This window comes from Ruditapes philippinarum, unplaced genomic scaffold (genome assembly GCF_026571515.1).
Source record: "Ruditapes philippinarum isolate M1 unplaced genomic scaffold, ASM2657151v2 ctg10009_1_1_1_1, whole genome shotgun sequence".
NCBI classification, from domain to species: domain Eukaryota; kingdom Metazoa; phylum Mollusca; class Bivalvia; order Venerida; family Veneridae; genus Ruditapes; species Ruditapes philippinarum.
Window position 1 is genome coordinate 62670 of NW_026854310.1, and position 27248 is coordinate 89917.

Consider the following 27248-nt stretch of genomic DNA (forward strand, 5'->3'; position numbering starts at 1 on the left):
GTAACTTGAGAAACAGAACTGAATGTATTGGTATACAAGAAAAATATTACATACATTCGTATGTAATATAGGTACGATTGCATACTACTTTTTGTGAAGACTTTATGTTTGCTGAATTAAAGGTGTAATGTAAAATGAACAAATATGTCATGTGATATTTTATATCTTTAAATTTTCATGGAATGTAATTAATGTATCACCATATTAAAGTTGCATGCTTTCAGATGAGAAAAATGATTTCAAGGAAATCAAAATATGGAAAGAAAATTCACGGTCAATTGACTGCTTTGAAGCATAATTACAAAATAAAATTACAGAAAATTAAAAACCTTTTTAATACACTTAAGGTAGAATTTCATTGTAAATCATAGTCAAAGATTTGAGATATGATTATTTATTCATATTAACCTCATTATTGGTTATATATTGATAAAAAAAAACCCGAAAGACACAGTTTGTAAATATTTATTACAATAAAATATGAAAAAGGTATACGCGCCGAGGTTGGCTATAATTAAAATTCCCGCGTTAAGTCGCGGTGGTGCTTGGGATAATCACTTGCTACTGTAAATGGCAGCCATTTTACGATACGAATCCTCGAAAAGTTTATTCTGCCGAAAAGATATAAAAAAAATACTTGCAATTCAAAGTTTGCTGGCTACATAAAGATTATCGATTTACTCTTTACTCTTCTCTGCCTGAGTTAAATAATATTGACGTGTTTTCATTGGCTTAAACCATCACGTTACCAATACACATGTAGGTGTGAACTAATTTCGTGTTCATTAAAATTATTCCGTTAATAGACATATAACAATCTTATTTACAAATGAATTGATAAAACAACAATCCCAGAAGCATTTAAGATAATAACAATCATTGGTAAAAAATAATGCATATAAATTGTAAATTTGTGTATGACAACTCAACCCCCTAAACAAAACATAATAGACTCAACTAAAACAAGCGCCTGCTTCTTCACCTAACTATGTAGTTGCATGACCATGATTAGCAATTGAGCGAACCAAATCTAAGAGATAAACCTATTGTAAAAATAATACTATGACCACGGCAGATTTCGTACAGAAAAACCAGAAACGGCAGAAATATGTAACATCCCACAGTTATTGTGTAGTTAAATTTCGCGCTATTTTGTGTATGAGCAGTATCTCCCCTCTAAGCGAGCTTCTGACCCTGCTGAACGGCAATATACAATATACATGTATAATCAATTATAAGACCTGTCCATGTTAGCAATAAGTTTTTATAACTAAGTTACTTTCTAAAACACAGAAACGGTTTTACTGTTCTGGATTTTTTCTTCAACATTGTACATGTATAATTTAACCTATAAGGGAGACAACTCCACATGGTACAAACGTCTAGAGTGCAATGCAGATCTACCTCCCTTATTAACAAAATACTCAGGAAGAGCACCACTTCCCCATTTTGCTCTTTTTACAGTGACATATGTGACGTCTTATGCCTAAACTCATATCATTTTGCAATGCTCGTTATTAATAAACAAGAACGATCAGATTTGTCGTTTGCATGTTGCAGTTAAGCAGGACTCAACTGCTTTTTTATGTGTCGGGACTGGGAACATTTTTCCGAGATTGATATGCAATTTGATGAAGGTCTGGGCTAATAACTTGTGTGCAAATTTTCAGTTCATTCCCTCATTCCCAGAATAGATCCGACTAAAATAGCCACGCCCGTTTAACTCACAACGAGTGTAAAATGTCCATCGGTAAAAATGTTGTGAGCAACTTCCGTTCCTCGTTGTGAGCACCCATCTTTGACGTGTGACACGATAAACAAGGCGAGTTTTTCATAATATTTGAAGATTACAGACATTTATGTAAAATATCGGAATGCAGTTAGCTAGCGATGTGTTTTCCGAGTATGCACATGTAAAGATATTGCCTGTTGGTGGACAATTTGATGGAAATACCGTGCGACGCAGTCACTCGGGGTAGCTGGAAAATTGGAGACAACTTCTCTCCGGACCAAATTTAACATTGAAAACATCGATTCTGGTGAAGTTTTGTGCATTCTAACCTAAAACAGATGCCCACAAGACTTCAGCGTAAATTATTATCTGAAAGTCTTCATAGAAACGAAGATATACCCTTTTTGCTTTAATCCTCGTTCCGAAAAGTTTCATTCAATTTGCATTAGTAGTATAAGAGAAGTAGCCCAGAATAAAAAAAATCATTAAAGGGCCATAACCCATTGAACGAAAATGCCATTGACGTGTGTAATTAGACTTTGTACGGATCTTTCCTGTAAAGTTTGAATGAAACTGCACCAGTAGTTCCTGAGTAGTAGTCTGGATAAGCTTTTATGTAGCCGGCAACACACAAAAACAGGCCAAAACACCTTTTGTTAAAAATCATTCAAGCGGAATTAACTATGCACATCAACTTGACTACTGATCAATATTGAAATGGCATAAGTTGTAGCCAAACTTTAGAAATAAATCATTCAAGGCCCATAATGTGGATGATATACACAACTACATTTGTATCCCGGTACTGATCATTCCTGTGAAGATGTGATGAATTTGCACGAGAAATGTTTGAAGAGTAGTCCGGCTAAGTTTTGTTACAGACAGACAGATAGACCGACAGGCAGATAGACTGACAGACGACGGGAAAGTGATCCCTCTTTAGCAGGCAACGCTAAAATGGACATTTATATTCCTGTTAAGATCTATAGAGGATTGTGATACTGATTTTTGTTTTGTTGCACACAAGTTACTTGAGTAGAACCACTAACCTCATGTTCAATTGCATGATAATATCATGAAATGAAAATGATATCAGCACCTGCAGCAGTTTTTACAAAACATTTGTCACCCAGTGGTTCTACTCTAGTAACTTGTGACATCCAATGTTAGAGGCGGACTGTAAACTGTTACCAAGATTGATTTAATGTTAAAGGGCTTTTTTCAGTGGAAATAATTCATTCAGCGGATGTACCTTTTGATTAAATGAGAGTAAATTTCATTTCATTAATTATCTTTGTATATATATTTTTTATTGAATTTATATATTTTATTATTTTTTATTTTTTTATTTTTTTTTTTTTTTCTACTGGGAATGGTCGTTACCAATGCCCCATTGGAGCATCTATGAAAAAACTACATTGATATATACAAGGTGCGAAAACAACTCGCCTTGGACAATTTGCTGTTTATCCTATCAAACTGTCTTCTTACGTCTGTAAGAAGACACTTTCGAAGAAAACTCGTACTGTATCCATTACTTAACGATATCGAATTCTTTATACAAAAAAAAACACACATGACTAGACGAAAAGAAAAATGAAATTATTCTCGTATCGGATATAGCTTGAATGAGCGTTTATGTATGGTTTCTGTACCTTAAGTTAAATATGGAGTGATACCTTAAATATTTTCTTTTATGAGTGCACGTGTATTTCGTGGGTTAGTGGGAGTATATATATAGTGTGTATATATATATATATATATAGACAGTGTTTTCGCGGTTTTTCTTCACTCGACGCTTGCATTTGGTAGTGTTGCAAGAATTTGTTTAAATACGCCCCAACCGACACCATCCCTTCTAACAACGTTTTTGTAATAAAGTATTTTAATACACATTCTTGCTGAATACTTAGGCTTTTACATTATTCTTCACATGACACACACGAATCGTTTCTTGAAATATAACTTTTTTAAAGTTGCATAATTTAATGAATTTTCTTTGTTTTAACGAGCATAACTTGTTATTAAATATTTTACAGGTTACACGATATTATTCTGTTTGTAATATTTTGCAACCACGTATTCAGATCTGTTTTAGTTTCGTTTCAGATTTTCGGATACAGCAACAATGCTATAGATCTGATGAATTCCTTATGCTAGAACATAACAAATACAGATAAATACGTATGTATTACGATGTAATTTTTGTTGTTTCTTGCTATACTAGATTATAGAATAATTGATTTACTCTCTACAAGAGAGAGAGTTATAAACGTAACAAATAGTAGAGCTACAATATAGCGCCTATGCATCTTTTTTGCGAGAACCCCTTGGATTTATTTTGGATTAATCCAAGCCCCATCGGGCTTGGACTTGAAACGCCTCAGAGCGCTTCTATAGATATTAATCCGTAAAACAGTGTGTATCAACCCTCTATTAGATCAAATAATTGTAAAATGATGACCCCAAGATGACAAACAATTTTACCATTAATTGTCGAGATAACAAAATAAATATAAAATTAATCAACGCGGTGACATTACATATCTTGAAATATTTATTACATTTTGCAAAACTACAAAATTGGCAGCATGCCTAAATATAAAAAAATCTTCATTACGTAGACTGACGTGATGCAAAGATAAGAATGAGGCCAAAGTGCTTAAAGAAAATTTGGAGAGAAAACAAATCCTTATCTAAGTATATTACTTAATGAACCTCACAAAGAGATCTTGCAAGATAAACGTTGGAAGAATTGGACCTGAAACACTTTGCAATAATGCTGATTTTATGGTTGGTAATTGGTTTTGCGTTAGGAAACGTATGTGAAGCTGCAAGTGACGAGGAAAGGGTCAAAGTACTAGAGTCTGTCATAAAACTTCAACGTGTGGAAGGAGATGGTCTGAAGGCACGTATACGGGATCTTGAGAGAAAAATTGCAGATCTCAAGTTGGCAAGGGCCAATAGAATTCGGAACAACTTCGCAACGAAACAGGTGCGAGATGCCGACCACCTGATGACTGAGCAATCGTCTACAACTAATAGAAACATCAAAAAACGTTTGTATACATTTATTTTATTTCTAAACTATTAACTTAATAAGAATAAGCATTAGAAATTATGCGCTAAGTAAGTAAAAGCATAGTTCATGTTCGCTTAATAATTATATGTGTTAGAACTTTACTTCTTAATGAACTATTCTGAGTTTTGATATTCTTAATTGTATTTTTCTAAATGATATAAAAACAACATTCGCTTAGACTATAAGCAAATATTGTTAGATGATGGCATCTGTACATATTTGCTAAAAGCCACAGTATAGTGTAATGTTGTTTCATTCATGTAAATTAAACATTTAACAAACTATGTTTCAACCAACTATTCTACCCTTGAATAGCGTAAAATACTGTATAGATAAATGTACAGTTTCTTAGAAAAAGTAAATTATGCAAGAATAAATCTCTTTGTACCTCTTTCCGTTCTAAAAACATTTCATGGTATGTTGTCGGTCGTTTAAAAAAACATAGTATTCTGAATGTTTGCAGGTCAATACCCACAAGCAGCTTTCCATGTTTACACGAACAACACACGTTGCTATCATATAGACAGTGCTTTGGCGTTTGATTTCAAGCCAGTCGACGTCGGCGGCGGATTCTCTCATGACAATAACATCTACGACGTGCCTTACGCTGGCACATATGTCTTCACGTGGACAGTGACAGCTTGGCCGGTCTCTGGAAAAATCGTTACCGAGCTATATCACAATAACGGTCCAGTTGGTGTGTTGACATCCGATCCTGATGTAGGTCCGGTTACTGGTAATGGCGTTCACCCGTCCACTGGAGTAGTTATAATCAAAGTAGCTGCAAGTGATCACGTGTCTGTTCGTATGAAACACGCGCCACCAAGCACGTGTGGTGGTGACGTTTTAAGTGACGACAACATGGTACGCTCAACATTTTCCGGCTGGATGCTATCTGAAACAAACTAATAACATGTATTTTGCGAGATAATAAACATATAACCGCGATCCACATATACTTTGTTATCTTTTTATTTCTGTTATAATTAGTCATAGCATTTAAGTACATTTCAATGTCACACCTTTTCTGTTAAATAAACGAGTCTAAAAATTCGCGGTTAGCCAATTGATTAAGGTAATATTGAAATAAAAATGTATACAATACCTAGAGCAAAGTTGAAATGCAGATGTTTTTTCACATATATTATTTCATTCACATGAATAATAATTATTCAAATGTTGTTTTGATACAGAGTTGACTACCGGTATTTACAATATACCCATTATTTTTTGATCTGTAAAATTTTACAGCAATATATTCGATATAAAAGAAGTTAATTTATGTATACCCCACAATATTTATTCCGATATCGTTCCGATGATTGTGGGATCATCGGCGAACTTCCCATAATGTCAATTAGGGCACTAATATGACAATGGAATTTGTCAGAGGGACTTGAACATTCAAAATACATTAATCTGGTGTACGGATTGCGAAAAAAAGATAAAAACACAAACTATACATGTGCCTCACTATTATGGCATGTAGGACTGAACATACATTCTTAATTTGTTGTTCTATATTTGGCGTTAAGATTTGGAACCTAGTAAACGAGGCAATATAACTGCTAGTGTTCAGAGTTGTTGTATTTCATATTTGTATCTGGTTCTTCCGGATCATTGGTTCCAGCACTTTTAATTGTTAAAAATCGTGTACTGCTCCAGCCGGTGCTAGGGGGCGTGACAGGTGTTGCTCTTTATCATTATCCCTCATAAGCAGACTCAATTAAACCGAGTCTGCCACATTAATGAAATTTGTTGTGACTTATGCTTCCGAGGGATCACACTTTATCCAGATTTTTTAACAACTTGATTGGAATAAAGTCTGCATAATGAGCAATGTTTGTTGTATGGGCAAAACGACAAATTTGCGGCAAACGACAGTCCAACAGAAAGACATATTGATAATGCGCTTTTGCAAGAACCCCGTTTAATGGCAATCGTTAAATGTGTCAACGTTTTTGTATTCTTTCTTAAATAAATTATTACAATTCTTTCAATCCAGATAGTAATAGTTGTGTTAAACACGTACATATAATGGTAATATTAAAAACTCATTATGCACAAAAATGAAGAAATATTTCCTTTCATAGAATGATCATACCGTTAACTGAGTACAATAACTGATAAACTGCTGATAAATTTAGAAGCACTTATTACGTTATTGCACAAAGGTGAGATACATATGATGAGTTTTATAACGTTTAAAGTGGCATATTATGCTCAATATTTTTCATTGTCAAGTTGAGATGAATTGACTATACATGTACATGTATATTTCAGAAGATTGATCGTTATAACGCTGATTGACCAACATTTGATTTTGGAAAATGTAGATTTACCTCAAAAATAATAAGACTGCCCAACTCTTTTATTGATTGGATATAACATTTAAATCCCGGTGGATATTTCGAGAAATTCGCTAAGGCCATGCAAGTTGTTAATAAGTTATGCAAATAAAATTATGAAGGTAAAATGAATTATGGCAAAATGTAAACTTTTTAGGACTTTCCCCTGTTTACTCATTGTATGCCCTTCGATTGACATAATAATGGTTTTAGGAAAAGATTTTTTTAACAAATGAAGAAAGTGGCGCTGAGTGTGAACGTTTTTTGGTATTTTTCGTAAAAATATAATAGCAAAATGTTAACATAGGTGTATTTTGACATCCATACAAAACACTAATCTACTTTAACTGTATTTATTGTTAATAAGCAACAGGATTAAAAGATGGTTCAGGTCATTGGCAAACAAGTAACTATTTGGAAACTATGACAGGACACAGAAAAAAGGGAAAGGTTTCTGAGAAATAAAATGAAAAGCTTTTTGAGAAATATAATAAAAGGCATATTTGGGGCATAATGGGCCTTAAAACAAGGAACCAGCGTTTCAAGTATTTGTACGGTGTATGAACGTGTACATAACCATTTTGCTAGAGTCAATTATGTATGGTAAACGTTCATGTAAAATAACGGTACAAAGTGTGTTTATTTTATTTGTTACATGTACTGTTATAAGTTATAATACATGTATATACAGTACAGCAAGAACCAAAAACGCTTTTAAAAGGTTAAAAAATATCAGGGCTGACGTATAAAATTCAAAAACGAAAACTTATCTTCAACTGATATATGGAACAAGGAATATATCACTTTTAATTTCATAAATGACAATTTTAGTGTTAAATGTTGAAATTATATTTCTTTTGGTTTATGATTAAAGGCCCACTATGCCCATGAAATGCTTTTATTTTCATTTCTCAAACGCTTTTTAATTCCTGTGTTCTGTCATAGTTTCAAAAACGTACTTAATGACCAATTACCTAAACTATCTTTTGCTTCTGTTGCATTTTTGCAACTAATAAAAATACTATTTATAGTGATTAAGTATAAGCGGAAGTCAAAATAGTAATTTGTTTATTTTTTGCCTCCTTTATAACAAATACTTTCATATTTCGCTTTATTTTTTCTTGAGGTGATTAACCTATTACCTGCTCCAAAACCATTATTTTATTGCCGTAAAACCCATGTTTGCACTTTTATATTGAAGGGAAAAAACTTTTCGTTTCTTAGGCATAATGTGACTTTAAATTCGTTGCATTTTATCTAAAACTTTTTTTTTCACAAATGTTGGACAAACCACACTAACCCGTACACTAAGTACAAGTTCAGATTGGCAACTTTTATCGTAGTCTCGACAAAATACGTAACCTTTCCAATGACATTATGCATATATGAAAATTTGTTGTACTCAATTGACAGAATTCACAACAAAATCGTGATACGGCATTCCAATTATAAATCCATTTATTTTAAGTTGTTTTAAAATTGTACAAGAATGGGGATGAACACAACTTTATTCTTTCTTATATGTGGAATAGTTTGTTCCTCTGCGAATATTGAAGAACGAGTTTTCGATTTAGAGAATGTGGTACAAGATCAACTTGCAAAAAATGAGATAATGAAAGATCGCCTGAAAGCTCTCGAGCTTGAGGTGGTTGAGCTCGTTGCCAAAGAAAAGGAAGAAAGTCCGATTGAGGAGAAGGACGTTTCTAGTTCTATTGTAGGAGTAGGACAGGCGCATCATTTGCTTAAACGTTCGTTTTCTTATTTTCTTATTATATTTATTATAGTTTTGTTATGAATTTTTCTCTCTCTCTTTTCAAGATTTCACAGACACATAATATGTGCTATAACATAAAAGTACAAGTTAATGCTTAAATGTAAGTAGAAGATTTCAGATTGCAGACACGTATAGAGCATTCAACATATGACACATTTTAGAAATCCTAGTGGATTTTTACCCAATGCACTTAATACGGTTAAATAATAATGGTTTCAGGAAGCGACATGTAAAGTGATTAATATACGTTGCAAGAACTTCTTTCGCAACCAAGCTTAAATAAATATGTTTAAACCAAAATACTTTAAGGATTGATTTTGTTATTTTACAACATTTTTCCACTACTGTGTCTACATTGCTGCGTTTGTTTTTGGTTTGGAAGATAGATTATGCCTACGTCACATTACAAGCGGGGGCCGGCCGATATAGAGGGATCGATGGGACACCGTTGATAATTTGAGATGGGGGAGCAACATTTCAATCAAGTCCGGGAAGAAGTGGGCGGTCATTCTCCCTCTGTGGTCCATTAGGTATTTAGACGGTTTCCGAAAGGTACTCACCCGGTCACCCGGTGAAAACCCTTGGCATCTTCTTTCTGGACACCGGTCGATATTCTAAAGGAAACCGGCGAACTACCGTATGATAAATGTCCAATTGCCTTCCATTATCTGGCCTGTTTGCAACAATCGTACGGTAACAGTAAAGTATACGTGCGATATCTGGTCGGCTGTCGGACGGTATTCGTATGGCATGCTATCCCATTTTCCGGCCGTTATTCACACCCCTCTTTTGTTGGCAATTTTCCTTGCCTTCTTCCCCTCTGATTTCCTCTCCTTCTCTTGTTTACTTTCTGTTTTTGATGGTATATTACACTCTGAAATCAAAGTTTTCCATAAAAGATTGTAAATAAAATTTGAAAACTTTAAGAAACCTCTGACGTTCGGAAAACTGAGAGAATATGTGTGTGTAATTGAGTTTCTTAATACTCGCCATCGGATGCCCGTATAGGCGAGCCCTCTAGAAGAGTATTAGTCGTTTTAGATTTTGGAGGACAGCGCAAGATACAGATAGCAAGATGCCACAATTTCAGCAAAATATGAAAAACAAGATCAATAAGGAAGGCGGCGGCGTTCAATGAACGTAAGGTCCACGACACTATCCAGCAACACAGGATGACCACCGTAAAGGAGCCAAGCAGTACACCAAACAATATTCTCCTTCTTTACATATCCTAGTGTTTAAGCACTCATACACGGGACTTTGCTTTAAAATCTCGTCCGAAAGATTCCTAGTAATTTCAGTTGGTCATCCCGGGAATCGAACCCTCAAAATCTTGCGATTTAACCGATTCCGCTCTGCACGCTTGCTAATGAGAGAATGATGGTGGTATTTATGATTTACCGTGATGACTATGGCAGTAAGCCAACTTCAATATACATACCAGAGCACAGTTCAGTCACCGTATCGTTCCTGGACAGTCTGTCAAACAGTTAAACAGTAATAATCTCTTTCACTTTGCAAGGTACTGATAACTTCTGTACAACGAAAGTGACCTTCACCGTTGTCCAAGAATTGAACACGGGTCGCCTAATTCACAGTCCAAGGCTTTACCTGCCGTAAGGTCTGTTTAATAACCCTAACGCTATCCTTTCGGGCACCTTAGGGCCATACGTGCAACGTACTGCGTCCATCCGGGCCTTGGTCAGTAACCTGTCGAGACGCCTTCGGTTGTCGCTCATATACCGCTCGGAAACTGGAGGAATATTTGGCGCCAAGGAGGTGAAAATTTTAACCGGTATGTAACCGATAACAAAAGGTGTTCGGCCGGGTATCGGAGGGTTTTACCGCGTCTGCTACGGTAAGCTGGCGATGTACCGGATGCCGGAAGAAAATAATTCTGCACTAAAATTCTGCGATTACCTGTACGGTGCCCACCGGTCACTTGACACCGGAGGATCACCGGCCAGAGACCTTTAAAAAATTGGCAATTTCAGCCCGTTCAGACATCGGTACCCCATCGTAAACCTAATCGGAGTGTAATGTGACGCAGCTTCTCAATAAAGACTTTCCTTTCTGTCCAATCAGTAATCATTATACAGGACTAATCAGTAATAATACAGGAAATTTATGTATAGAAGGACATATGATAAATTATATTGTGGAGAATATCGAGTGAACCTATTGTACTCCACATTAAGAATTGAAATTGATATATTATTATAAATGTGTGCTCATGTAAAGTCGCCATTAGAGGGCACAAATACTTCTTATTTACAGAAAAGTTATATTTTATATTCACAGGTGCTGCAGGTTCCGATAGAGCTTTCCATGCCTATCGAAGCATTACAAATTGTTACGACGACCATGAGAAAATCGTGTTTGATATAGAGAGGCAAGATGATTACAACGTGTATGACGTCAGAGACGGCATCTTTGAACCGATGGCATCCGGTGTATATGTTCTCACGTGGACTGTGGTCGCGCCTTTGCACACAAAGTTTATAACAGAGCTTATCATTGGTGGAAGAATGGCCGGCGTGATAACGACAGATTCTGACACGACAAGTGGTGTACACAATGCAGGTACTGGATTGCATCCAGCGACTGCAGTTGTGGTTGTACAAATTAACCCGGGAGACCATTGCTACATCCGAGTTCGACACTCTTCTAATACCTGCGTCAATGTCTACAGTGATTCCAACTCAGTCAGGTCAACTTTTTCGGGCTGGCAACTGTATTGAGCGTCGTGATTTCCAATGTAACATTTGTGTAACTATATTGAATAAAGCAATAAATACATTCTAAAGACTTAAAAAAAAATTGAAACGAAATAAAAAACAACAACAAAAAAAAACATGAAAACATACAATTGCCGTATTAAGATAAAAACTAGTAAAATTATGATCTTAAACAAAATCCTTCCAAGTACAAGAAAAGTCGTGGGCGACAAATAACAACTTGAGTAATAAATCTGCCCGACTCTACTGAAGTAATGCACAGATCCCTGGCTTGCCTTTTTTCTAATTATCAGATTATTGGATACAATAAGAATTTCACCACAACATTTTGTAAACAAAAGAGCACATGTCAATGTTTGTGGTTAAATCTATTGCTATTCAGGTAAAAGGTCAGAGTAGGATCTATCAATTGCCATGCTGCTCACCGAAACCACCACAAGCATCCGATGGAAGTTATATATGAACGTCACTATTTTCGTTGTAAGTGCTGATGTGCCCAAGGGTGACTTAAAATCGTATAAAATACAAAGTAATGACCAATTTAAGCAAAATTCAATTTAAGCAAAAGACAATAATTATACGATCATGGCCATTAATTCATGAATAATTCAACAAATTGGTTTGTCAAAAGTGCTGTTTTGTCGTCATTTTAGATGCATCCATTTATTACAAAGTTCTGAGCAATTTTAGCAAATTGGGTCAATATCAAAATAAAGGTCAATACCATGTTCAAGTAGTACTGGCATAAACTGTATTTATCTATTACAATCGGTGTTACCTATATATCATTATCCAATTTTCACAATATTGGTGCTAAATAATCAGCCGCTTTCCCAGCGGTTTCCGGGTGCTCACCGAAAGCGATTCAGCAGGTTATAGGCTTGGACCCGGATTGTGAATAAGACGATGGTTTTGATTCTCGGACAGGTCACGTTATGAAATTCTTTCTACGGTCTAGCGCACTGTACCACTGTAATGGCTGAAGGATGCGGTGGCTACATTGGCCTCGCGAGACTTGTATTCTCGATATCCCGCGCCGTCCAACTAAAATTATTAAGCAGTCTCTCGGCTGAGACCTAAAATAGAGGTACCGTGTATGATTGCTTAAACACATGGAAAGCTAAAAGTCTTAATAATATCGGTCTCTTTATAAAAAAAACAAATGACTAGACAGAAAAAACGAACCAAATGGTAGAGATACAATAGCGCCTATGAACCTTTTTCGGCTCGTGCTTGAAACGCCTCACCGTGCTTCTACAGATGTTAATCAATGGAAACAAATGTGCATCAACCCTCTATTAGATCTGATACTTGTGAAATGATTGTCGGACTCCAAGGTGAAAAGATTTTTTAACATTCATTTTCGATATAACAATATAAATACAAAATGAATCAACGCGGTGACATTACATGACAAGAATAATACTGACATTGTGTTTCGTCTTAAAATATTTATAACTAGAACATTAAGTCTTTGCATAACTACCAAACTGACGGCATGTCTAAAGCAGAAAAATAAATGTATACAATACCAAGAGAAAAGTTGAAATGCAGAAGGTTATAACACATATTATTTTATTCACATAAATAATGATGTTTTTATACAGAGTTGACTACCGGTATTTAAAATATACCCATTATTATTTCATCTTTAAAATTTTACAGCAATATATTCGATATAAAAGAAATTAATTTATCGTATACCCCACAATGTTTATTTCGATATCGTTACGATGACTGTGAGATCATCGGAGAACTTCCCATAATGTCAAATAAAACAGTAATATGACAATGAAGTTTGTCAGGTGGACTGGAACATTCACAATGCGTATATCTGGTGTAGGGATTGCTAAAGAAAACGACACAAACACAAATTAGATATGTGCCTCACTACTATGACATATATGATTGAAAATGCTTTCTTAATTTGTTGTTTATTTGGGGTTATGATTTGGAACCTTGTTAACGAGACAATACAGCTTATAGTGTTCAGTATTGGTATATTTTTCTGGTCCTTCGGGATCACTGGTTCATTGGTTCCAGCACTTTTAAGTGTTAAAAATCGTGTACCGCTCCATCCGGTGCTATGGGGCGTGAGAGGTTTTGCTGTTTATCGTTATCCCTCATGAGCAGACGCACTGCAACATTAAAGAAATTTGTTGTGACTAAGGCTTCCGAGGGATCACACTTTATCCAGATTTTTTAAAAACTTAATTTAATTGGAATAAAGTCTGCATTGTGAACAATGCGTGTTGTATGGGATTGTGCAAAACGACAAATTTGCGACAAACAACAGTCCAACAGAAATACATATTGATAATGCGCTTTTGCAAATATCCAAGTTAATACGGCAACGTTTTTGTTAATTCTACCCTTTGTAAAATCGGCATTTATAATTCTCTCAGTCTAGATAGTAATAGCTGTGTTATACACGTAAATGTATAATGGTAATATTAAAGACTCATTATGCGACAGAAAGAAATAAAAATTTCTTGCATGTCACACTGGCGTTTCCATCGGACGGTAACGAGGCTTGCCGAGTTACCGTCCATGGGCGGGTTACCGAGGGACGGATATTCCGATCCGAACCGCGAACATATGTCAGATATTTTTTCTTGCATATTCTAAAATATTCCATTATATTTTAAATTCTTTATCTTAATTTTCAACGCAAATTTATATCATTACAGCCGTAACTATTTTCTTACAACAGCGTATGAAATTGCAACTTCATTCATAACGGTAAAATGACGTCATCCTAAGCGTGCCATTGTACAGCACGCGACTCATCTGGCACCCCCATGCCAGATGAAATTTCCGGCATGGATAAAACACACGAAAACGCCAGTTTGCAATGCAAGAAATTATTATTCCTTTCATAGAATGATCATACCGTTACCTTAGTACAATCACTGACAAACCGCTAATAAATTTAGAAGCACTTATTACGTTATTGCACAAAGGTGAGATACATAAGTTTTATAACGTATAACATATTATGCTCAAATTTTCATTGCCAAGTTGAGCTGAATTGACTATACAGTAAACTTCGATTATAACGAACTCATTGGGACATTCAAATCTGTTCCTTATATCCGGAGTTCCTTGTAAGCATATAGCGAATTAGTTCCTTGTATCAGGAGTATTTATAGCGAACAGATTTACATATAACGAACTGATTGTTTACCATCGTCCGCCATTTTGCAAAGCATTTGATTAAGAAAAATTAGTCATTTATTTCAATTAAGACACAATACCCGAGAACGTACTTTTGGGAATTTGAAAATCCTTTGTCATTCAGTTTTAGTTTTACTCCATTTCTCAATTTCTCATAAAATATCATACTTTGTTTCTAAACACAGTGCTTTTCGTTTTCTTTCCATGATAAGGAATAAACAAGATTTCCGATTTTTTTCTTCTTTTTATATTAAATATCTTCTATTATATATCAAGGGTGACTTTTACTAATAAAATATATAGATTTCTTTTCATTTCAATCAAGCGTACTTTGTAGTTTTCAATTGATTATGTTTGCATGTATGCGTGATTATGTTGAACATCTGGTAGAAAGAAAAACTATCATTTCCTTCTATTGCATTTTGGCAACTAGTAAAATTACAATGTATAGTAATTTAGTATAAGCGCGGAAGTCAAAACAGTATATTTTTTTATTTTGCTACCTTTATCACAATTAATTTCACAACCCGCTTTATTTGCTTGTAATGATTAGCATTTAACATGCTATAAAACCATTACTTTATTACAGTAAAACTCATGTTTGCCCTTTTTTATTGAAGAAAAAAAAGTATTCGTTTCTTAGGCATTATCTAAAACATTTTTTTCTCAAATGTTTGACAAACCACACTTTCATGTACTATAAGTACAAGTTCAGATTGTCAACTTTTATCAAAGTCTCGCCAAATTACGTAACCTTTCTAATGACAATATGCATATATGAACATTTGTTGTACTCAATTGACAGAATTCTCGCCAATATCGTGAAACATCATTCCAATTATAAATCCATTTATTATAAGTTGTTTTAAAATTGAACAAGAATGGGGATTAAAGTAACTTTATTTTTTCTTATATGTGGAATAATTTGTTCTTCAGCGAATATTGAAGAACGAGTTTTCGATTTAGAGAATGAGGTACAAGACCAACTTGCGGAAAATGAGATGATGCAAGAACGCCTGAAAGCACTAGAGCTTGAAGTGTCTGAGATCGTTGCCCAAGAAAAAGAAGACAATCTGATTAAGACAAGGGGCGTTTCTAGTTCTAATGCAGAAATAGGACAGACACATCAGTTGCTTAAACGTTCGTATACTTATTTTATCAATACATTTATTATATTTTGTTTTGATTTTTTTCTATCTGGCCTTTCAAGGTTTCAGAGACCATGATAACATAAAAGTACAAATTTCTGCTCAGTTTTGTAGACGATATATCAAATTTCATGCATAAGCTTGATTCTGTTTATTAAGGATTAATTATATTTGATATATTATTATTAATGTGCGTTCATGTAAAGTCGCCTTAGAGGGCACAAATACTTCTTATTTACAGAAAAGTAATATTTTATATACACAGGTGCTGCGGGTTCCAATAGAGCTTTCCATGCCTATCGAAGCATTACAAATTGTTACGACGACCATGAGAAAATCGTGTTTGATACAGAGAGTCAGGACGATTACAACGTGTATGACGTCAGAGACGGCATATTTGAACCGCCCGTATCCGGTATATTTGTCTTCACGTGGACTGTGGTCGCACCTTTGAACACAAAGTTTAGAACAGAGCTTGTAATTGGTGGGAGGTTGGCCGGCGTGATAACGACCGATTCTGACACGCCAAGTGGTGTAGACCATACAGGTACTGGCTTGCATCCAGCGACTGCAGTTGTGGTTGCACAAATGAATGCGGCAGACCATTGCTACATCCGAGTTCGACACTCTTATAGTAACTGCGTCAACGTCTATAGTGATTCCAACTCAGTCAGGTCAACTTTTTCGGGCTGGCAACTGTATTGAGCGTTGTGATTTCCAATGTAACGTTTGTGTAACTCGTATATTGAATAAACAAACATATACATCCTAAAGAATTAAAACATATTTGAAAGATAGCAAAGAAATGAAAACATACAATTGCCGTATTCGTATAAAAAACAGTAATATTATGATCTTTACCAAAATCCTCCCAAATACAAGACAAGTAGTGGGCTCCAATAACCAACTTAATAGTTAAAAGTCTGTCCACTTTAAAAATACAATAATCACCTATTTGAAACGCGGAAAGATAACAAAAAATGAAGACTTATTTTGAGGTATCACGTAATATGAACTTGAAAATATATCACTGAACATCGTCGCTTACCCCTGGTTTATATAACGTACATACCACATTATCTAGATAATGTTCTGGGACCTTTCTGAAATGTGTCAGAGTTAGTTACCCGCACTCTAGAGCATACACATTGTTAAGTTCATTTTTTTTCTGAGGTCGGCGCGATAGGAATATCATATCAAGATCCTCGTACATTGGTTACTTTTTCTGGGACGAGAGGGAAATTTTCTTTTATTTTGACTTATGAAACAAAAGAGAAAGAACATCCATCAAAACACACAGCAATCTAATTTATACTTATTAATACAAATCAGTTAGCTTCGTGTTTCGATGCTCTTTCTATTGTATCCAGTATGTATGGAATACTTTAGTATATGCCGCAGGTAACAAACGATCATCACTGAGATGCGTGTATGTACAAACTGTTACACGGGACAACAATAAAGTATGTGACCAGACCAACTATACATCTTTGTTCAGACGCACATACTTATATAACTTTAACAGTATTATACTACGGGAAGGACTGTGTGTATTTTGTTATCTGCACGAGTCATTGTGCAGATTAAGTCGTGCACGAATAGCAAACGTGCCAGATACATTCGTGGCACGATACTAGTCTGCAGAGAGCAAGTCGTGCACGATACATGTGTGCGAATATAAACTAAACGAACACTTAGGCCATGAGTAATACTTTAACATGACGGTTTTTGTTATAAGTGCTGATGTGCCCAATTAAGGCTGACTTAAATCCGTTTAGATTACATGTACAACAATTAAAGCATAATTCAATAAAAAATACATTTATGGTTAAGCCATTTTAAGGTCAATGTCATACAGGAATGATTCAAACAGATACATCCATTAATAACAAGGTTCGGGCCATTTAAGCATATTTTGGTCAAGGTCAAATAAAGGTCAATACAAAATAGTAGTTCAAGTATTTTAAAGGTATTGCAAAAATGTGGTTTATTCTAGAATAAAGACAATTTAACTATTAATTACAATAACTGATTAAAATTGAGTGTAACAAAGTTCAATTTCAGGGCAATGTCATTATGAGTAAAAGTCAAATCTATTTGGCTTCTTTAAGTACTCGATTAAGTAACACGACGACCTTTCATTAATAACACATTTATAGCCAATTGTAGCAAAATCAAGGAGCAAAGTCAAAGTCAAATTTAGTTTATTCTTCGTAAAGGTTGTTGTGTCCAAGTATGAAGATAACCAATAAATAAATGACTCAGGTAAAGCCAGATTTAGCGAAATCGAGCCAAATTCAATTATTTGATCTTTAAAGTCAATGCTATTTAGACTCAATGTCAAGTTCAGTACACTCTTTACGTTCAAATCGTTGTATTGCCCTATTAGTAAATGACTGATTGTAGCAATAGCTCGATTGATTTCTCTTAATGGGTTCAACCGCAATAGATAACTTTGCTTTCAAAGTGATTATGCCTTCCAAAACAGCCAGCAAAGAAAGGAAGGGAAAGAAGTCAGAGGTGAAGAAGGCAAGAAAAGGCCAGCAGAAGGTGGAAGAGAGAAGAACGTTCTGAAGAAGAAGAGAAAGGGACATGCCATACTAATATCGTCCGAACTGAATAGATATCTCACGACATTTGTCCGTATACCTTACTGTACGATGTTCAGTACGATGGTTGCAAAACGGTCGGATAACGGTCGATAATTGGATATTCATCATATGGTAATCAGCCGATTACCTTAAGAATATTGAACGATGTCCAGAAAGAAGATGCCAAAGTATTCACCAGGTGACCGGGCGAGAACCCTTCGGAAACCATCGGACCACAAAGGATGAATGTCAACCACCTTCTTCCAGGGCATATTTGAAATATTTCTCTCCTATCTCAAATTATCAACGGTGTCCAATCGGTCGCTCTATCTTGGTCAGTCCCCGCTTGTAACGTGACATTGGTTTTACCATAGCATGAATTCACGTGAAATTGATCTTAAAACATGCTTATCTCTACATCGAAGCATAAGGAAGGCAAATACAATTACAGATTTCAAAAGTCTGCAAGTGATCCATTTAATGATCCTTTTCTGTGCAAGACTGGAAGTCACGTGATTTGTGTTGACGGCAATGCTCAACGTGTGACATGCGGGCGTACTGAAAATACCGTCTTCTTATATCAGCAATGTCTGTAGGTATACATTATTTTACATGTCTTGCATTGAACTTGTAACGAAGGTTATCAGAACCTTTGTGTACTGTCGCGCTCGAATCTCACCTAATAGTGTTAATTTTCTTTTAGATCTTTGTAACAATTTATTAGGGGAAACAGAGTGCATAAAAAATGAAAATAATATTTTGTTTATTATTTCTGTTTGGTGGTTTTTCATTCGGTCATTGTGACATCGATGCTCGTTTAAAGAGATTAGAAAAGCTTGTTAATGAGCATATCATGGACCAAGTAGTGTTTAAAGAGAAACTAAATGTTCTTGAGGAAAGCGTGTCAGATTTGAGTGAAGCTTTATCAAATGTAGCGGATCCAGAACAACGATCAGAAACTGAAGAACAGAAGAATAGCTACGATCTAAAACATTCCCCGGCATCGTTGGAGAAGCGTGTATCGAAAAGTTTGTTGCCTTCAAGTTTTTACATATTTCTTTATGCATTTTTAAAGGAAAATTTGAAATGAATAAATATTTACGTCTTAAGAAAGGTCAGAGTTTTATAACGTTTAAATTATGGTTTTAGAGCATATATATGATACTTGTTACCACACTAAAATATCGCTATATGAAAAAATATGTCATAAAAGTAGCGAAATGTAAACAAAACAGATAATCTAACATACAAAATACTAAATCAATATAAATGTACTAATTGCCAAAAAGCAACATTGGAAGAAGACAGTTCAGACAATTGGCCAACGAGAAACTTGTTGTAGGCTATGAAAGAAACCAAACAATAAAAATATTTTGAGAAATAAAAAAAGGTATTTCTTAGACATAATGGGCATTTACCAAATATATATATTGTCTCATGTTTATTGTAAAATAACCGATGTCGTCGCTTACTTGATATGTTTTGGTCTCTTTTTTTGACCGGCACATGTACTATTAAACGATTGGATATCTTTTTCAGGAGTTTCTGCCGGATATGTCGCGTTCCACGCCTACCTCAGCTCATCTCGTCACTATAGCAACCACGAGATAATTATCTTCGACAGATACACGGTGAATGAAAAGTCAGGCTACACTTCAGTAGATGGTATATTCAATACCCCCGTGTCCGGAGTCTACGTTTTCACTTGGACCATCACTGTCCCGTCTCAAGGTCAAAGGATCGTTACAGAGCTCATTGCACGTGGGTCTGTAATAGGCGTTCTGTCGTCAGATTCGGACAAAGGCGACGTGTCTGTTAGTGGGGTACATCCAGCGACGGCTTTTGTCGTGGCACATGTCAGTGCTGGTTATAACGTGTTCGTCCGGGTGCGAAGCGTTGATAGTGGTAACGGAAATGTTCTGAGTGATGACTTTAACGTCCGTTCTTCGTTTTCGGCATGGCGTCTGTTTTGATTTTGTTTACTGTCACTCTTTTTTTGATTTAGATAAACAACTTATTCAAAATAAGTAATTTTGTTATGTTTAATCCTATGCTCAAAATAAACGTACACCACACAGTTCTCAAACTTCTAAAACTCGACGATTTGAAAAAAAAATCACCACATTAAGATGAATTCGTGTAATCTGTATCAGGGCAATTCGTATGCTATTGTATTACGGGCCTTGTTTCATCGTATACAGCTTACGACGTATATAGCTTATACCCCAGTCACATCGAACTTGGGACCTAAATGCTTCCAGGGGTCTCATAGGAAACACCATGGACTGCGTAGGTTCGAGTTGGGAGACACCCAAATCTCTTTGATTACCCCTTTATTGTCCCAGAACACCGAGCCACGGCGACTTTTTGATCATGCAAAAAGAAAAGAAAAGAAACCACCGACGATCGGCGTTCACGGTGCGTCCAGGACTAGAACGTTCTAGGATCCTCTAGTCAAGATAGTAACCACAGGAACATCCTAATCACGTACTAAGAACGTACTTTCTTTAGATACCTCAAAATCGCCGTAGAGTCATTATGAGGAGGTCTCATGAACGCCATGATCGCTGCAGTCATACTACACACCCTAAGATTGTACTGAATACCCCATAAGGTTGAAAGTAAACGCCGTAATAATGCCGCCCGCATAAACGCAGCTTACAAACTCCATATGCTTACTGAAAACGCACGAAGTAGGGCGCCAGTGTTTGTTTGTTTTTATCTTTTCGCCGATTTAACATAATACCACATATTTCAGCAATCGGTCCAGTTATTACCATCGCTTACTTACCTTTCATGATTTTATGTAAGAAGTATTAGACAATAAACATTATTTGTCACGGAGAAAATATGCTTTGTTCGAACGTTTCATAACAAACTCTATGATTTGCCATATGAACTAAAATGCAAGCTAAAATTTGCAATTTGTCCACGCAAGAAAGAGAGAAAAAAATAGAGTAAAAAATGGTGTTTAAACTTTCTCTCATGCGCAACAACTTCGTCGATAATAGCAGTTTTTAAACATTGCAAAGTTTTTTTCTTAAGTCGTAGTCGAACAGTCGTAGTGGTGGTAGCCGTGTTAAAACATTGGTGGTGGTGGTGGTGGTAGTTCAGCCACCGTACCTTTCCTGGGCAGGCTTCCAAGCAGTTTACAAGTACTAGTTGCCTCCACTTTCGCAAGGAACTGAAAGTAGCACTGAATGTGATAATATTCGTCATAAAAGTATCAAAACGTAGGCAAAGTTGTGTTTGTGTTGTGACCTCTTTACAAAAAAACTTTAGAGAAATAAAAGAAAGCTTATTACTTATAAGGATAATTGGGTTTTAAATATCTATAAAAGGTGTGTACAATATCTTTATCATCATGAAATATACCAAGTATGTAAGTGTATCTGGTTCGGGGTTTTAAGGGGGTTTTAAGACGGTTAAAAATGGTTTTAATCTCGGGCATGACACCTTTTTTTAATTGTATAGATATTTGAACCTTGCATGTTTTTGTTGTTGTTTATTTTTCTTCCGGGTAGGGTTGTTTTGTTTTTGTTTTGTTTCTTTTTTGTTCTGTTTTTGTTGCAGTGTTGTTGTTTTTTGTGTGTTTTTTTCTCGTCTATTTCTTTTCTTTTCCTTATTTAAAATAACGGGGGTGTAATGCTTTCTTTTTAAAGAAAAATGTTGTTAAAAGATATCGTACTATACTTTGTATGAACTAGGACAATTTATCCGCCCTCAAATCTTAAAATAGTATATCATCATAAGTTGATTTTTATCAGTTTTCAAAACTATAAACAACTATAAATTCATTTTAAAAGCAGAGTAAACAAATGTACGTGTAAATTAAATATGCAATATTGAAATAGAAAGGTTTTGTATATTACACCACTTAGCTTTAAAGCTAAGATATTTACATAACTTCTCATTTGTATATAAACCTGCCCCGTAGCTTCAGCATGTACGTAAATAGAGTTAGGTAAACTGTGAAAGGAACTATATACTTATGAATAGCCAGTTTTTATGCGGTTTATATTATACATTGACCTCATTTTCTCCTGGTCACATAACATCAATAATAATTTTAAAAAGTTATTCTTCTTTTTAGAACCATTGCTACCAATGAACATTAAACAGACAAAGAAATTCAGTTACTTATTTAAAAGATAAAATTTTGTATGTCTCTCCCTCAATAAGCCGAAGCATGTATTTTATCTTTAAGTTTATTAAAAGAGTATTACACCGAATATGTTTTCAGCATTCAATCATGTAATAAATATGAAAAACTTGTGGGGACATTTCAACTTCATGATTTCACGATATCATCTTCATGAATTCACGATTTCAATTTCATGAATTCACGATTTCAACTTCACGAACTCAACTCTATGAATTCATGAGTTAAACTTAAAACGAACTCGCGATTTCAACTTCATGAATTCACGAGTTCAACTTCATGAATTCATGATTTCAACTTTACGATATCAACTTCATGAATTTTTTAATTCGCGATTTCACCTTCATGATAAATTCACGAATTCACGATTTTCAAACTTTATGAATTTACAATTTCAACTTCACGAATTTTCGATTTCATCTTCAGGAAATCACTATTTCAGCTTCGCGAATTCACGATTTTTAAACTTCATTAGCAAGTCGTTTAAGAAAACATGCCACATCACAAACCAACCATATACATTTAGTTGTTATATTAAAGTAGGACAAGATTGAAACAGACGAAGACTGAGACCAGCAATCTGCCTTTACAGACCGACCGTATATACACAGAGCGATCTTCTGTCTTAACAAACCGACCATTTACACAGAGTGATCTTCTGTCTTAACAAACCGACCATTTACACACAGCGATCTTCTGTCTTAACAAACCGACCATATACACAGAGCGATTTGCTTTTACAGACCGACCATATATACACAGGGCAATCTTCTGGCTTAACAAACCGACCATATACACAGAGCGATTTGCTTTTACAGACCGACCATATATACACAGAGCGATATTCTGGCTTAACAAACCGACCATTTACACAGAGCGATATTCTGGCTTAACAAACCGACCATATACACAGAGCGATTTGCTTTTACAGACCGACCATATATACACAGAGCGATATTCTGGCTTAACAAACCGACCATTTACACAGAGCGATCTTCTGGCTTAACAAACCGACCATATACACAGAGCGATTTGCTTTTTACAGACCGACCATATATACACAGAGCGATCTTCTGGCTTAACAAACCGATCATATACACAGAGCGATTTGCTTTTACAGACCGACCATATATACACAGAGCGATATTCTGGCTTAACAAACCGACCATTTACACAGAGCGATATTCTGGCTTAACAAACCGACCATATACACAGAGCGATTTGCTTTTACAGACCGACCATATATACACAGAGCGATATTCTGGCTTAACAAACCGACCATTTACACAGAGCGATCTTCTGGCTTAACAAACCGACCATATACACAGAGCGATTTGCTTTTACAGACCGACCATATATACACAGAGCGATCTTCTGGCTTAACAAACCGACCATATACACAGAGCGATTTGCTTTTACAGACCGACCATATATACACAGAGCGATATTCTGGCTTAACAAACCGACCATTTACACAGAGCGATATTCTGGCTTAACAAACCGACCATTTACACAGAGTGATCTTCTGTCTTAACAAACCGACCATTTACACACAGCGATCTTCTGTCTTAACAAACCGACCATATACACAGAGCGATATTCTGTCTTAACAAACCGACCATTTACACAGAGCGATCTTCTGTCTTAACAAACCGACCATTTACACAGAGCGATATTCTGTCTTAACAAACCGACCATTTACACAGAGCGATATCCTGTCTTAACAAACCGACCATATACATAGAGCGATTTTCTGTCTTAACAAACCCACCATTTACACAGAGCGATCTTCTGCCTTAACATGCCGACCATATACACAGTGCGATCTTCTACCTTTACAGACCGGCCATATATTGTAGGTCAAAAACTTTAACAGGTCATTTACGTCCAATGGAAAACAGGATGATAGTCTATTATCTACAGTAAAACATAGATATTTACCGACAGATGATATGATCAAAGAACTTAACAGGACGCTTATTTACATAACAGACTGATTATTCACAATGTATTCCAATCTAAGCAGGTACATAATATACAGTGAGATATACAGTGATTTACATGTATTTAATTTTAACGAGATAATAAATATGCAGTTAGATAATGAACAGTGATATTTTTCAATTTAACGAGATGATCAATATACAATGTATACAGTTAGATAATGTACAATTAGGTAATATTCATCACTGTGATATCTTTCATTTTTTACGAGATAATATACGGTGAGATAGTATATCTTGATATTTTTCATTTTAACGACATGATCAATATACAGTTACATAATATACAGTGAAATAATATACATCACTGTGATATCTTTCATTTTTATCAAGATAATATACAGTGATATAATATACTGTGATATATTTCATTTTTTAACGAGATAATATACAGTGAGATATTATACAGTGATATCTTTCATTTTAACGAGATGATCAGTATACAATTAGATAACATACAGTGAGATAATATACATTGCTATGATTTTTAACGAGATAATTTACAGTGAGATTATATACACATCACTGTGATATCTTTCATTTTAACGAGATACTCAAAATACAGCTAGATAATGTACAGTGAGATACTACAGTGAAAATACAGTAATATATTTTAATTTAACGAGTTAATCAATATACATTTAGAAAATATACGCTGTTATCTTTCATTTCAACGAGATGATCAATATATAGTGAGACCTTGTATCTTAAAAGGGAGATCATTTACAGTAAGGTCAAAGACGTCAACATGCCGGTCATGTGTCACAGGGCGAGAAAAATGTGCAGCCTGGTAGGGACTCGAACACCTTTGCGGAAAACCTTTCCGTAGATCTACTGATCTAGCTATCAGGTCGTTTATACATTTTCCCCTAAATAGTGACCCTCTTTACTGAAATTTACTGAAATTCGTACTTAAGGTTACAAAGCAAGGACTTGAACCCGAGACCCTCGGAATACCATTCCGCGGCTATACCAACTGAGCTCTCCGACGGCCTACACATTTCACTTCCTTATAAAATGAACTCATTCTTTCCTAAAAAATGAACAGTCACATATATATGTTGTTAAAATACAATAATACCATACTATGTGACCATTGATGAAATGTTGAAAACAGATCGATAGCATATTTTATATGTGTATACATCATAACAGATCTACCGCATTCCTCGTGTAAGTAATCAAGGATCAAAATAGAACGACCACACACTATGAGATAGTAGATTAAAACATGCCGCCCAAACACTATGTGATCATATATCAAGACAAATCTGACACATTATATTTTTGATTTTGATCAAAGCAGGCATATTTTGTTACATTATATCGAAACAGACGGACAACAAATAAGATGTCGGATCAAAACTGATCAGTTTTGACAGTAGGTCAAAACAGACATACTATGCACTATGAGATTTAAACAAAATCAAACCGACCTTGCTCAGACAGATCGACCACATAATATGATTAGCATCATAATATATTTGAATTGTTTTTCGTAGTACACCATCTACAAATAATTTAAAAATTGCAAAAAAATGGCCTAATTCACTGAAATGATAGATCGCATTCGAGGACATTACTAGTACATGTATTCGAATGAATCGATAGATTGTAACAATTGTCAAATAGTAACAAATCGGCCGCAATGATTGAAGTTGTAGATCGCGATAAATCGCCCACAGTTGTTGCATTTGTCGATAGCTACAAACCAGCCACATTATTTGAATTTGAACATCGGTCACATTCATTGAAATTGCAGATCGCAACCGATTGAATGTTTATAATTTGTAGATCGCATCAATTCAGCCAATTCTTAAAAAATGTATTTCGCAACCAATTGGCCACGTTCATTAGATTGCAGATTGTAATAAATTGGCCAAATTGATTAACATTTAAGATCGCAACAAATAAGTCACATTGAAATGTTGTAGATAGCAGCAAACAAGAGATTTCACCGCACCAAATGCGCCACATTATCTAAAATTGTACATCGATACAAATCGACCACAATCATTGAAATTGTAGATTCCAAAAGATGGGCCTAATTATATTGAAACGGTAGATCTCACAAAATTGGCCACATTAGTTTTAATAGTAGATCGTTGCATACAGACTTCTTAAATGGTAACATCCAAATTATGAGATACATGTTATTCTAATGGTTAAGGTTGTGGACTTCAAACCACTCGCCCTCACCGTTGTAGGTTAGAATCCCGACAGAGACTTTGGAATCTTTCATGTGAGGAAGATATCTTGCTAGCTTACGGAACTTCTATGGTTCTATTCAGGTGCCCGTTCGTGCATGAAATAATGCACGGAAGGGCACCTGAGGTCTTCCTCCACCAGTAATGCTGAAAAGTCACCATATGACCTATACTCTGTCTGCGTGGCGTAAAATCCAATCAAACAAACAAAGTAACCAGAATTCAATCGTTTAATTCTGATGTTATGTGTTATGTGATCTGATTTGATGTTATGTGTTATGTGATT

The 27248-nt window shown here is 35.3% G+C and overlaps 4 protein-coding genes across 4 annotated transcripts; all 4 read left to right on the top strand.

Moving 5' to 3' along the window:
• The first annotated feature begins 4436 nt into the window (after nucleotides 1-4436).
• On the top strand, nucleotides 4437-5766 carry LOC132739759 (uncharacterized). Its single transcript, XM_060727549.1, has 2 exons — nucleotides 4437-4791; nucleotides 5278-5766. The coding sequence occupies exons 1-2, from the start codon at nucleotides 4512-4514 to the stop codon at nucleotides 5721-5723; spliced, it is 726 nt and encodes a 241-aa protein (XP_060583532.1). The 5' UTR covers nucleotides 4437-4511; the 3' UTR covers nucleotides 5724-5766.
• Nucleotides 5767-8550: 2784 nt separating this feature from the next.
• On the top strand, nucleotides 8551-11742 carry LOC132739762 (uncharacterized). The gene is made up of 2 exons (XM_060727551.1): nucleotides 8551-8910; nucleotides 11238-11742. The coding sequence occupies exons 1-2, from the start codon at nucleotides 8652-8654 to the stop codon at nucleotides 11675-11677; spliced, it is 699 nt and encodes a 232-aa protein (XP_060583534.1). The 5' UTR covers nucleotides 8551-8651; the 3' UTR covers nucleotides 11678-11742.
• A 3883-nt stretch (nucleotides 11743-15625) lies between these two features.
• Nucleotides 15626-16781, top strand: LOC132739763 (uncharacterized). Its single transcript, XM_060727552.1, has 2 exons — nucleotides 15626-15991; nucleotides 16265-16781. The coding sequence occupies exons 1-2, from the start codon at nucleotides 15733-15735 to the stop codon at nucleotides 16702-16704; spliced, it is 699 nt and encodes a 232-aa protein (XP_060583535.1). The 5' UTR covers nucleotides 15626-15732; the 3' UTR covers nucleotides 16705-16781.
• A 2424-nt stretch (nucleotides 16782-19205) lies between these two features.
• LOC132739764 (complement C1q tumor necrosis factor-related protein 3-like) lies at nucleotides 19206-20617 on the top strand. The gene is made up of 2 exons (XM_060727553.1): nucleotides 19206-19618; nucleotides 20130-20617. Exons 1-2 carry the CDS (start codon nucleotides 19336-19338, stop codon nucleotides 20561-20563), a joined length of 717 nt encoding a protein of 238 aa, XP_060583536.1. The 5' UTR covers nucleotides 19206-19335; the 3' UTR covers nucleotides 20564-20617.
• The last annotated feature ends 6631 nt before the right edge of the window (nucleotides 20618-27248 follow it).